At 33.9% G+C, this 12,777-nt stretch overlaps 1 protein-coding gene across 1 annotated transcript; it reads right to left on the minus strand.

Moving 5' to 3' along the window:
• Positions 1–1,784: 1,784 nt before the first annotated feature.
• Positions 1,785–11,803, minus strand: LOC131943383 (uncharacterized). Its single transcript, XM_059303481.1, has 6 exons — positions 11,768–11,803; positions 8,666–8,789; positions 7,765–7,872; positions 6,877–7,337; positions 1,992–2,096; positions 1,785–1,856 (listed from the first exon to the last, which is right to left on the minus strand). Exons 1-6 carry the CDS (start codon positions 11,801–11,803, stop codon positions 1,785–1,787), a joined length of 906 nt encoding a protein of 301 aa, XP_059159464.1.
• Positions 11,804–12,777: the final 974 nt, after the last annotated feature.

Raw genomic sequence — 12,777 nt, forward strand, 5'->3', positions numbered from 1 at the left:
ATTGTAAAGTTGCCGAATATATAATTAATATTTAGGCCGTTTTTGCAGTTTTTCATCTCCCTACTTTATTGTATACGACATGCATGCTGTAATATGTAATACGTTACGTCACAGCCCCACACTCCCTACCATTTTATTGGTTGGTGTCAATCTGACTTAAACTATTTTAGCTATAAGAACGTATTTAACTTAAAGAACCCATTGTTAAGACAGTATGAGCGATCCGAACCCTCCACTCTCCCCCTCCCCGATCCACCCGCTCATACAATGTAAATCTAAGGTATTTAAGCATTTATGTGTGTGGAACATTACACCCATCACTTTATCTCCACTAGAAAAGCTTTCCTTCAATTAAAATATCTGCAATTAACGTGAATGTTTTAGAATAGTGGTTAAAAACTGATATTAGATAGATAATACATTATAAAACACAATTAAGAAAACATGAGAAAATTGTACATTCGGCTTGAGCAAATAAGCGGCCTATTTGCTGTCCACTAACTGTGATCAGATCTCCAGCTTTCAACCAAAAAGTCCATGTTTTTGAGGAGGAACTGTCTTTCTCTGTACACTCGACGGCACATAATTCGCTTGGACAATTGTCTCCATCTTGACAGTGCTCTACAAAACATAATACAGGTACATTTGTGTCCCCTGTTGTTTTCAAGGCTAGAGCTATTGTGTATGGCTACAGGACATTACCCCCCTGGATATTCCCCCCCCCCGGACATTTCCCCCCCGTATTTACCCCCCGGGGCAATTACCCCCCTGTCAATTACCCCCCCCCGGGAAATTACCCCCCCTTCTCAAGTTAAAATCCTAACTCTAACTAGAATTTTATACCTATATACTACTTTAATCCAAACCTTAAGAAAAAGACCAAAACCTAAGCATCCACCTTAGCCTAAAACTTCACACAAAGCCAAAATCAAAGCTAGACACAACCCTAACCCTAACACTAGCTCTAACTTTAACCCTAGCCCTAACCCTAATCTTAACCCTAACCCTAACCCTAACCCTAACCCTAGCCCTAGCCCTAGCCCTAATCTTAACCCTAACCCTAACCCTAGCCCTAGCCCTAGCCCTAACCCAAATCCTAATCCTAACCCTAACCCTAACCCTAGCCCTAAAACCTAACACTAAGCCTAACCCTAGCCCTAACCCTAGCCCTAGCCCTAAACCTAAACCTAACCCTAAACCCAGCCCTAACCCTAACTCTAACCCTGTCCAGGGGGGGGGGGGGGTAATGTCCTACTGGGCGGGGGGTAATTGACAGGGGGGTAATTGACAGGGGGGGTAATTACTCTGGGGGGTAATGTCGGGGGGGAAATATCCGGGGGGTAATTGACAGGGGGGAAATGTCCTGTTCCCATTGTGTATATGCCCTCGACAGGAATAGTAAACGTAGCCCATGGCTTCATTATTACATTGTCTATATAACAATCAACATGTTCGAAAGAAATTAGTGCAGGCCGTAAATCGTTCAAACGACATTCAAATTTTCCATTGAGTGCTTTGAAACCGATCTCATAATGTTTAAGCTGTCTTGGCCCTTGAAAATGAAAATTATCGATTAGTTTAAATATCAATTAAATATACATTCTTATGACAAATAGATCTAATCCGTTGAACTCAAAACTCAAGAAGATATAGTACAAAAAATGGTTGCATATTTTATGATATTGCCGAATTTTAAATAAAAACTGAAAATATTTAGAGTTATAAAATGATTATTATTACACAAAAACACACAAAAAATTATAAAATAATCTGAGCTACATCTATTATGAGTAATTAAAACCGTACTCACAGGTTTTATCCAATCGAACATTTAAAGACTTGTCAGACGATTCAACCTAGGAATTAATTTACAGAATTTATAAACACTTTCACGGATATATAGTGACAACATTTACACTATTTTCAGAGGCTTAGATATTGGCATGTAAGAAAGCAGGGTAGATTAGGAAAGGTGATATGACAGAACTTACCATTTGTAAATTCGGTTCATTTTTCACTGTGGTCTGATTAGCATTTAGCATAAGTTTTTCAACTGGTGCTAATCTTTTCTGCAGTATTTTGCACATCACACCATACTAGGATTCACAATGTTGGAAAAAAAATTGAAACCTATAATAGATTGACGACAGAAGCCTGTGGTTGTATATAACAGCCTTTATTATGTACAGACGCCATGATGGTAAGACCCAGAGAGGGCGGAAGGAAGTACACAAGGGACATCACTCAAGATAACAATATTATAAATATAACTAATACAGAAGAGTGAGTTCCCTTGACCTCACAATTATTTCAATCTATTACATCCCTTTACCCTTAGAACACAATAACACATCTCTCAATAGAACAATTGATAGTATCCTAAAATCACCAATTATATTGTAACATGAACACTATGGTAGATTACATCCTTACAAACAATGCACAATATGCTACAACATAATCAAAATACAAAACAATAATGTCAAAGTCCTTTTGACCTTTAGAATCATAGGTCTAACTTATTTGGGACTTTGATTGTCCTGCTTGACCTTCTCAGTGGCTTTTGATTTGGTGACTCAAGATTCTGACCATCTGGATTCTCTATCTCAGGAGGTCTAGGATTTAAATCATTAACTCCAGAATTTACATTTTCTGACTCCAGACAACTTGGTTCACTCATATCAACAGAACTTGGTTGTGGAACAACTGAGTTGGTGTGAACTGTTCAGATTTGGTGGGATTGACAGATTCACACTTATTATCTGCACAAGTTATTTTTAACTTTATAAGACACAGGTCCTGTACCTTGAACAATTTGACCTGGTATCCATTTTTCCTTTCTCCCATAATTTCTTAGATACACATTCTTATTAACACCAAATTCTCTTTCAATGAATGTTTGTCATGATTTACTTTTTTAATTGGCATCTGAAAGTATTATGCTATTATTCAGATCCTTAACTGGCATAGATTTCTTTGATTGATCAATTTCCTCATGTAATCTGATAGTGCTTTTTGGTAACCAAAAATACTGTTTAAAAGTAATATCCTGGACAATATCACTTTGCAACTGTGATCCAGTATTTGAAGTGGGTGTATTAAATGGCAAAAATCCTTTTTCTTTTCTTTTGATGTTACCCTTTTAGTTTCTGTAAGTGCTAATGATGTTAGCAAAGTTGTTTGATGATCACATTCCTTCTTACTAATGTATTCTCTTTAAAACATTTGAAATTGCCATATCACCATAATCATTTATTAAATTACAAATACTTTGTTTAGGCAACTCTGACTGATAATGGACTGCATTTTCTCCATCTTTTATATTATCTTCACAAAGGTTTTTATTTCTTATTTAATATGGCCTTAAGTCATCATTCACAGACTCTTCAGGCCAACCATTCTTACAGTACTCATATACTTTTATTAAGCACTCATCTTTTTGTGTTTCTCTCTTAATATCATTCACATTTATATTGGAGTTATCCATGATTGTGAAGAGAACAAATACATCTTCTGGTACATAGCTCAGGCTTTGGTTTTTTAAAGGTAATCTACTAAGACTATCTGCACTATTCTCAGATCCAGGTTTGTATTTCAATTCATAATTGTATGCAGTTAGTGTGATAGCCCATCTTTGAATTCTTGGTGAGGCATGCTCAGGTAGGGTTTTGTTTTCTCCAAATAAACCTAGCAATGGTTTATGATCTGTAAAGATGGTGAACTTCCTACCAAACAGGAACTTATGAAATTTCTTAACACCAAAAATGATGCCTAAGCCTTCCCTATCTAACTGAGAATAATTTTTCTCAGCCTGGTTCAAAGATCTACTGGCAAAAGCAATGGGTCTGTCACCCTTCTCATCCATGTGGGACAAGACTGCTCCTACACCATCTGGTGAAGCATCACATGTTAATATAAGTCTTTTCCCTGGGTCATAGTGAGTTAGTAAGGTGTCAGCAGACAAAGCCTCTTTTGCTGTGTTAAAAGCAGCTTCTTGTTGTTTACCCCAGTGCCAAGTTGCATTTTTCTGTAGCAGCTTGTACAGTGGTGATAGTTTACCAGACAGATTTCCTATGAACTTTGCATAGTAATTTATCAAGCCCAAAAAAGCTCTTAGTTGTTGGGTATTTTCAGGTTTGGGTGCTTCTTTAATGGCTTTTGTTTTCTCAGGTTGAGGTCTGATGCCTTGTTTGCTTAATATATAACCAAGAAAACTAATTTCTGTCAGCATGAATTGACATTTATCTTTGTTTATCTTTAAACCTTTTCCACCAACAATTTTCAAGACTTTATCTAGTGTTTTAAGATGTTCAGTGTCATTCTTACCAGTTATGTACACATTGTCAAAGTACACACAAACATTTGGCATATCCTTAAAAATACTGTCCATGACCGCTTGGAAAATTCCAGGGCTAGATGATATGCCAAAACATAGTCTTTCATATTGGTAGAGTCCTTTATGTGTGTTTATTGTCGTATAGACTTTTGAATCTGGATGCAGTTCTAGTTGAGTGTAAGCATGACTAAAGTCTAATTCAGTGAATTTGTCTCCTCCTGCCAAATTCAAAGAAATTTCCTCAATGTTAGGTATAGGGTACCTATTTAGCTCTATTTGCTTATTCAGTGTAGTTTTATAATCTCCACAAATTCTTATAGAACCATCCTTCTTTAACACTGGCACAATGGGTGTCGCCCAATCGGAATAGTCTACCTTCTTTATAATGCCATTAGATTCCAATCTACTTAGCTCATTTTCAATTTTATTCCTCATTGCATAAGGTGGAACTCTAGCTTTGCAGTATCTTGGATTTGTGTCTTTAATGCTTAACTTCACTGTTCTATCATTTAGTAATCCATGATTACCAAAAACACATTTATTTTCAGATATTACTTTATCTAGTGAAGTAAGACTAGATTCTTTTACATTCTTCAATGAACAAATACTCTCCCAATTTAACTTAAGATCACTTAACCAGTTCCTACCTAGTAATGGCGGTCCATTTCCTTCAACCACAAGAAGAGGAAGTTTAACACTTTGACCATTATAACTTACATGAACCATACACTCTCCTATTACCGGAACATTGTCACCAGTGTATGTTGTTAGACACTTGTGACACGGCTGTAGAGACACTGATCCTCCTGTGACAGCGTCAAAATCTTTCTTTGTTATGACTGTTAGAGATGCTCCAGTGTCAAGTTGGAAGCTGATGCTCTTACCGTTGATATTAACTTGTACATTGATGGGAGCATGACTCATTGATTTCACAGAGAACAGGCTGAAATCCGGCTGCGAATCAGTTTGAGAATTTTCACAGGTAGAGTGGTTCATTGGTTGGGTTAGGTAGTCTTGGTGAGAGTTAACATAGTGCTGCTTTTGGTTGCGGTACTGTCTTGACTGGCTAGATTTAGCAACAGACGAAGACTTTGCAAAGCAGGCCTTAGCAATGTGACCTTGCTTACCGCACTTATAACAAGTTGCAGACTTGAACTTGCACCGATGAGATGCATGGGGACCTTTGCATCGATGACATTTTTGATAATTATTACTAGATTTAGATCTAGGATTTGAACGAGCAGGCTGTTTAGCATAAGTTGGAATGCTCTGATGGGGTTGATGTTTATTGACTAACCTGCTGTTTACTGCATGGATCTCTGAAGGTGCTAAAGATCTCACCGCATCTGATGACTGCTGGAATGACATTGCAAGTTGTATTGCTTTTTCCAATTTTAGATCTGACTCGAGCAGCAACTTTCTTTGAATATCAGGGCTGTTTACACCTGTCACAAACTTTTCACATAGTCTGTCAGACAGCGTATCGCCGAATTCACAAAATCTACTTAAATGACGTAAAGCAGCAACATATTCTGTTATTGACTCGTTTGGTTGACGAGTCCTACTGTCAAATCTAGCTCTACATAAAAACTTTGATGGGGTAGGCGCATGGTGGTCTGTTAGCAATTTGCTCAGCTCGTTAAAGCTCTTGGTATCTGGACTAGCTGGTGCGCATAAGTCCTTTAGTAGCCTAAATTGTTGAGGCCCTATGACTGTTAACAAAACAGCTCTCTTTTTGGCTTCTATCGTCACGTCGTTAGCTTCTAGGTAAAAGCTTAACCTCTCTAGGTAATCTTGAATGATTTCATCATTCGCATCAAATTCTTTTATTTGGCCATACAGCGCCATAATTCTAGAAATAATTAGCTAATAAGCTCTAGCAAACCTCTTTTTTGCGTAAGTAGGTGCTCTTTCTAGTAGATGTTTATCCTTCGTCGCCAGTTATAATAGATTGACGACAGAAGCCTGTGGTTGTATATAACAGCCTTTATTATGTACAGACGCCATGATGGTAAGACCCAGAGAGGGCGGAAGGAAGTACACAAGGGACATCACTCAAGATAACAATATTATAAATATAACTAATACAGAAGAGTGAGTTCCCTTGACCTCACAATTATTTCAATCTATTACAAAACCAAGTATAATAAAAACATTACATAAAATGTATGGACAATTATATGTACAAAGTTAAAGTTCCCTAGTTTATAAAATTACACCTCAACAGAAAAATTACTATATAATTTTAATTATTTTATTTATTTAAAAGAAATGAATTGTTTACTACATATTTTTTGCTAGAATAAATGTCAATTGTGTTTTATAAGAAGAATAACAATTTTAAAATATTTGTAATTACATTCATAATTTCCAAATTTGTTTTTAGCATTTTATATAAATAAAAGATAAACTAAACAATAATTAGAAATTTTAATTTTTAAACAAATTTATTTTAACATGTAAAATGGAATGTTAAGTAGGCCTATATAATTTAAGAATGAAATTGCAGAAGTAGACAATCATTATTTATTTATGTTTACCTTAGATCCAATGCTTTTAAGGGTGGTAGCTGAGTGTTCAGCATTTTTTAGGTGTTCTTCTTGTAAAGTAGTAATTAATTTAGATTGATTTTTAACATCCTTAGTAATATTTTCCATTTTATCTGCATTTCTCTGCAACTCTTGATCAATCTTCAGAAATATTTTTTCATTTTCCTTTGTGTCATGAGTAAGTTTCTCTATCTGCTTATTTGTAGCTGATTCCTTTTCTTTCAAATTTTTTATTTCCTTCATCAGGTCAATTATTTTATCATCTTGGGCACACGACAGTTTCCCAAGTGTTTCAATTTTTAACACAAGTTCAGACTCAAAATTTTCTCTTGATTGTTTGAAACACAACATTTCCTCTTCGATCAACTGTTTTGTATTAAGTATAGATAAAAATTTGGATTCAAGCTGGTCGATTCTGTTTGTAAGATTGGTTAAGGCTTCTTCAACATTTCCTGAAGAAAAGTGAAGAGAACAATTTTCGGTTGGAGCAATTTAAAGTTTAAATAAACGTAATTTGCAATAGTAACATTATTAATATTGTTATGTTACTTATAGTCCCGTTTTCGTTTTATTTCGTAACAAAACATAAGATTTTATTATACACAGAATAAAACAACTTTAGAGTGTATGAAGAAGGAAATTAAAGAATCTAAGTGGTAGGTATCATAATATTTCATGATGCATAGATTAAAAAACATCTTTGGAATGTATGAAGAAAGAAATTGAAGGTATTGTAATTTTTTAAGAGGGCATGTAATTCAATGTATTAATACACTTGCAGCTTTTCATCATTCTGAGCTTATCTTTAAATTAACTTCATCTGAAATGGAACATAATCAATATTTTTATTTTTTTAATCTTTTAAGGAATTGAACTTACCCATAGATTTAACATCTGCAGAATATGGTACACCCTGAGCTGGTTTTATTGGTATAGTCTCTGGTGCAACTGATTCACCATCTGGATCTAAAGGTTGATGTAGTTGGCCTGTGTGAACGGATTATTTAAAAAATGTGTTTTATGTATTTAATGTTTTTTTTAATTTGGAAGGTATATAAAATTCCATTTTCAAAAAATCAAAAAGCTTGTGATGGGTTTATATTGGTAAATATTTCATAAACATTAAAATATGTTGAAAAATAACTTTACAAAAGTGGCCTTGGTAGGAGGAAGGGTGGAGTATGAGTAATAATGGGAGAGTGTATATTGACCAAAATGAAAGTTGTTTCTTTTTGTGTCACAGCTATTGGTAACTAAGTGTTGTGACAATACAGATGTGTTACTTTATTAGGATAATTTTAAAAGATGGAATATATTGTAAACTAAACTTTTAAGCTCTTTAATCATTATCAATTATATAAACAAATATATATATATATATAATTACATATATAATTATATATATAATTATATATATATAATTATATATATATATATATATATATATATATATATATATATATATGCATTATATAGAATTACTAGGACAATTATTTGAGGCCAGCATTCCCCATGAATAAAATTGGCATATTCACACATGCAAACCTTCATTAAAGTTAAGAAACAACAAATTTATGTGTGCCCTACCTTTATCTAAATTCAAAGTGCATCACTACTGCAGAATTATTATTCATAATGTATGATGACTTTGCACGAATCATTAAATGTATACCATCTACAACTTGATCCATAATTCTGGTATAAAATTCATGGAGCTTAAAGCATATAACATAAATAGCCTAGGTCAAGGAATTATAACTCAATGGAATAAAACTTATACCTGTGATCATATCAATGTGTTCAAATAATGTCACACTAGCTCCAGTAATCATAGCCACAGCCTCTTTAAATGTCATGTTTTGCTCTGAAGGATCATCCATCCATTTCTCAGTTGCTGACACAATCTACATAAATCCAGAGATTATTAACAATATTTTATTTTTCATATATTAACTCTAATTTTGTAAAACAATTTAATTTGGCTTTAGTAGTAGTTATGATTGAAAACATTTTAAAATGTGTTTATTAATAGAACAGTTAATCTACACATTTAGAACGTATTCTGTGTTATCTTAACACTTTTGAATAGAAGTATTGTTAAAATGTAAGTTGGATAGATTCAGAGGCGTCGCAAGGCGGGGGCGGGGAATGCGGACTAAAACCGGGTGACACCAATGAAGGGGGTGACACAAAAACAATTGCAAGATATCTTGAATAAATATGTTTTAGCCAGTTTAGTGGATGATTAATTAGAGTTAAAAAGTATTTTAAAGTACATAATGACGATTCCAACAAAGGGGGTTTACATTATAATAGTATTTCTCTCTAACTTGGATGCGTGGTCGGTTGCTAACAACAATATGGCGCCCGGACCGGACGTCTGATTTCCGGTGATTTTTCGGCCAAATTCCAGAGACCTTCAACTAATTACATTTAAAAATGTTTACCACGCGCAAAATGGCGGGATTTCCGTGTCATAACAACAAACCATAAGTGGCAGGGTTAGATATGCCACAAAAGCATTTTAAAATTTGGTTTGGAGAACGGAGGCTAAATTCAAAAGTTGGTTTCATTAAAATTAATAGAATTTAAAAAATATCAACAGTGTAGGTACAGAAATGAGCGAGAACGTAAAGCATTATTAGTTTTATCAGTCTATGAAAAAAGAAATCAAATATTGTGAGCTGTTTTTTTATAAGACCGGCGTCCGTATCACAACCAATTAATTTTTATTTTTTAAAAACCACGTGACCGCTATTTGGTGATCACTAGTGAGGAACTCTTGTGCATGGAGTCTAACCTGATTTGTGGTTTTCTTTAGCTTCAAGCTTAAGAAGAGTTGTCATGGAGAGATGTGTTGGACATGGTAGTGATTGACAATAAATATTAAATTAACTAATTTAGTTCAAAACGAACTAAAAACTCCAAAGTTAGTGCCTAATGGATTAAATATGGATGTCTATTATTCAGTGGTTATGTTTAAATTGATAATTGCGTAAATTCTAGATTTAGTGAGAAAAACTACATTATAACGTAACATGCAAACTATGGAGAAAACAATGCTACACCCATCTGTATTAACAACCTACTATAGATAAGCAACATTAGTAGTAAATTTGAACACTGTATAGCTTTTACCGGGAGGGGGGTAGAATGGGGGTGACACAATGAGATGCCGCACAGGGTGAAACCCGAACAAGAAACGCCATGGATAGATTTCAATTGTCTTGACTTAAATTATGTTGTTTTGCTACTTTCACTTTTGATTTTACAAATTTCCTGTAAATGTAATTTTGGGAAAACCCATTTTTATATGTCAAATATTTTTTTATTATTCGATTTTCCCTAAATCCTAATCTTGATTTATAGTTTTCAAAACGCTCTACAGAAATAAACTAGATCTAAATCTAGATCTAATTTTTATTAGATTATTATAATTTGTTTTAATTTTTTTTTTTTATTTCGTTTTTTTTCCCTCTCTTCAATAAAAATATAATTTACTATAATATATTATATAAACACTTTCATATTCTTACTTAGTATCTAGAATGAATCTAGATCTACGTAGTACATAGGATTACTTTGTACTTAGTCCAACGTACATAAATATTAGGTAGTTAACTATCATATTCATAAAACAAAATTGGTACATAGGTTATTAATTAAAATATAGGCTAAATTAAACGCATGTTTCAAGATGTTAAAATATCGTTCATATTGTATAGTAGTAAGCTGAGAGCTATTTATAGAACTATCTTTTTTTCATCAGAGCCTAATAGAATATATATAGATCTATCACAATTTCTTAATTATTTTTTTTATTTTGTAAAGATTTACTCTGTATGTAGTCTAGGCCTATTAATTATTAAATAGACCTACCTATAGTGTTTAACTGCTTGGGAGCGGTAATGAAAGGACGAAGTTGACCTATTACCTACACCAATTATGGGGTCGTCCATAAATGAAGTCACACTCATAGGGGGGAGGGGGGTCCGTAATTTTGTGATGGTGTGTGATAGGGGAAAGGGGGGGGGGGTCAGATTTTTTTCATTATAAAAAAGCAATGTTAGAAAATGAGTTTTAGCCGTTATTTCGCTTTTTAGAAAACTGTTTTGATAAATTGTAATAGAAATTGATTAAAATACTCTGTGTTGACAAGGTTCTGGCAGGATTTTGGAAAAATATCGATGTTTTAAGAAAAATTCAACTGCAATTTTGAGGGGGTTGTAGGCTGAGGTGTGACGTCATTATAGGGGGGTCTGGCTTTTTGTGACAATGTGTGACGGAGGGGGAGAGGTAAAGGATGACCCCTATTTCTTTTAAAACAACTTATAAATATATTTATATATATATATATATATATATATATATATATATATATATATATATATATATATATATATATATATATATATATGCCTATATTTATATATTAAAATAATATTTTTTAATATATTCTTTCCATTCTTTGAGTTTGTAAGTGTATTAATAAGACGAGTGAATTATTAGCTGTAACCAACACAATAAATAAGGATCGACAACATATGTAGATAAAAATAGCAAACTTTATTATTCTTATAATAAGTTCTATCTAATCACAGAATTTTAAAACACTGCATAGACTTTTACAAGTAAAATAAATGCATGCTAATGTATTATAAAAGAAATCAAAGCATATCTAAATACAAAATCTGCCACCACCCTATTAGTTATTTAGCCATGTTAACCTATAGCATACACCAAAATATGAAAATACAAAGCAAATACTAAAGAAATAAATTACCGTATATATAAAGTACAATCCATATATAATATAAAAACTATATAATGTGAAAAATATGGATTTTCATGAATGATGATATGCATAACAAACGCTTATTACGTAATCATCAATATGTGTGCTTTTTCCATTGCACATGTTTAATAACACCTCGACAAATGAACCGCTTTTTGCACAGGGCTTATACCGAATCAATGTAGTCATCACTTAAATGAAGTCGGATAGGTCTTTAAAAAAAGCAATAGACAACTGTTGTGTTACTTTGATTAAAAATTTTTTTGCTATGCTTACGTCTCCTTACTGACGGCTAGTAAGTCGCATAATTTAGATAACACATTTCCGTGTATATATTTACTGTAACAGACGGGTACTTATTAGAATAGCGATGGTCTAAAGCAGGGGTCTCCAAACTACGGCCCGCGGGCCTGATGCGGCCCGCGAGGTCCTCTCATCCGGCCCGCGATCTTTTTGTCCACGGAAATAAATGATTGTTGGAGGTGGCTGAGGAACTTTGCCCAGAAAATTCAAAACAATTTGGAAAAGTAGCTTTGGTGCAAAACTTTTGCATCAAAGTACCTTTCAATTTTTGGAACAACATACCTGTGTGAACAAAAATTTTCAGGATTGAAATACGTGAATAATAATTTGAGAACAAACTTGGACTTCAAATGTGTGGTCCGCTCCCGACAGTGTTTCTTCCAGACTTTTTTCCCCAGAGGGGTGGGGGTACTTAACATGCGTATATATTTGGGGGGGGGGATGGTAAAGTTCTTGGGTTGGGGGGGGGGGGGGGTTGTAAACGTTCTTGGGTGGGGGAAGGGGGGGAACTGATATTTGATAGTTAATCCGGCTCTCGGGGTGAAATGTTTGGAGACCCCTGGTAAAGTCTAATTTATGTCTGGGAGCTCTTCCCGTTCAATAATAAAAAGCCACGTCGAATAAGTAATAAGATCCTCTTCTCATCAATCATAAACGTTTCACCATCTTTCTAAACGACTTGTTATTTTAATGTTGTCCAGTTTAAGTTGAAAGCGTTGTTATTACTCCTGTTGGAGAAATAATATTTGTTTTATGTCGACTAAATAGTCGTAATATGTTTAAATCATCGTTAG

Source organism: Physella acuta, unplaced genomic scaffold (assembly GCF_028476545.2).
Source record: "Physella acuta isolate Inbredline_101_S28 unplaced genomic scaffold, ASM2847654v3 ptg000454l, whole genome shotgun sequence".
Lineage (NCBI taxonomy): Eukaryota > Metazoa > Mollusca > Gastropoda > Physidae > Physella > Physella acuta.

What these genes read in the sequence shown, in the direction of transcription:
- LOC131943383 (XM_059303481.1), bottom strand. Translation starts at nt 11,803, where the DNA reads ATGTGCAATGGAAAAAGCACACATATTGATGATTAC. An exon ending in TGCAGATGTTAAATCTATGG is followed by an intron (nt 7,338 to 7,764) that starts GTAAGTTCAATT and finishes ACTTTTCTTCAG; the next exon opens with GAAATGTTGAAGAAGCCTTA. An exon ending in ATGAACCGAATTTACAAATG is followed by an intron (nt 1,857 to 1,991) that starts GTAAGTTCTGTC and finishes ATTAATTCCTAG; the next exon opens with GTTGAATCGTCTGACAAGTC.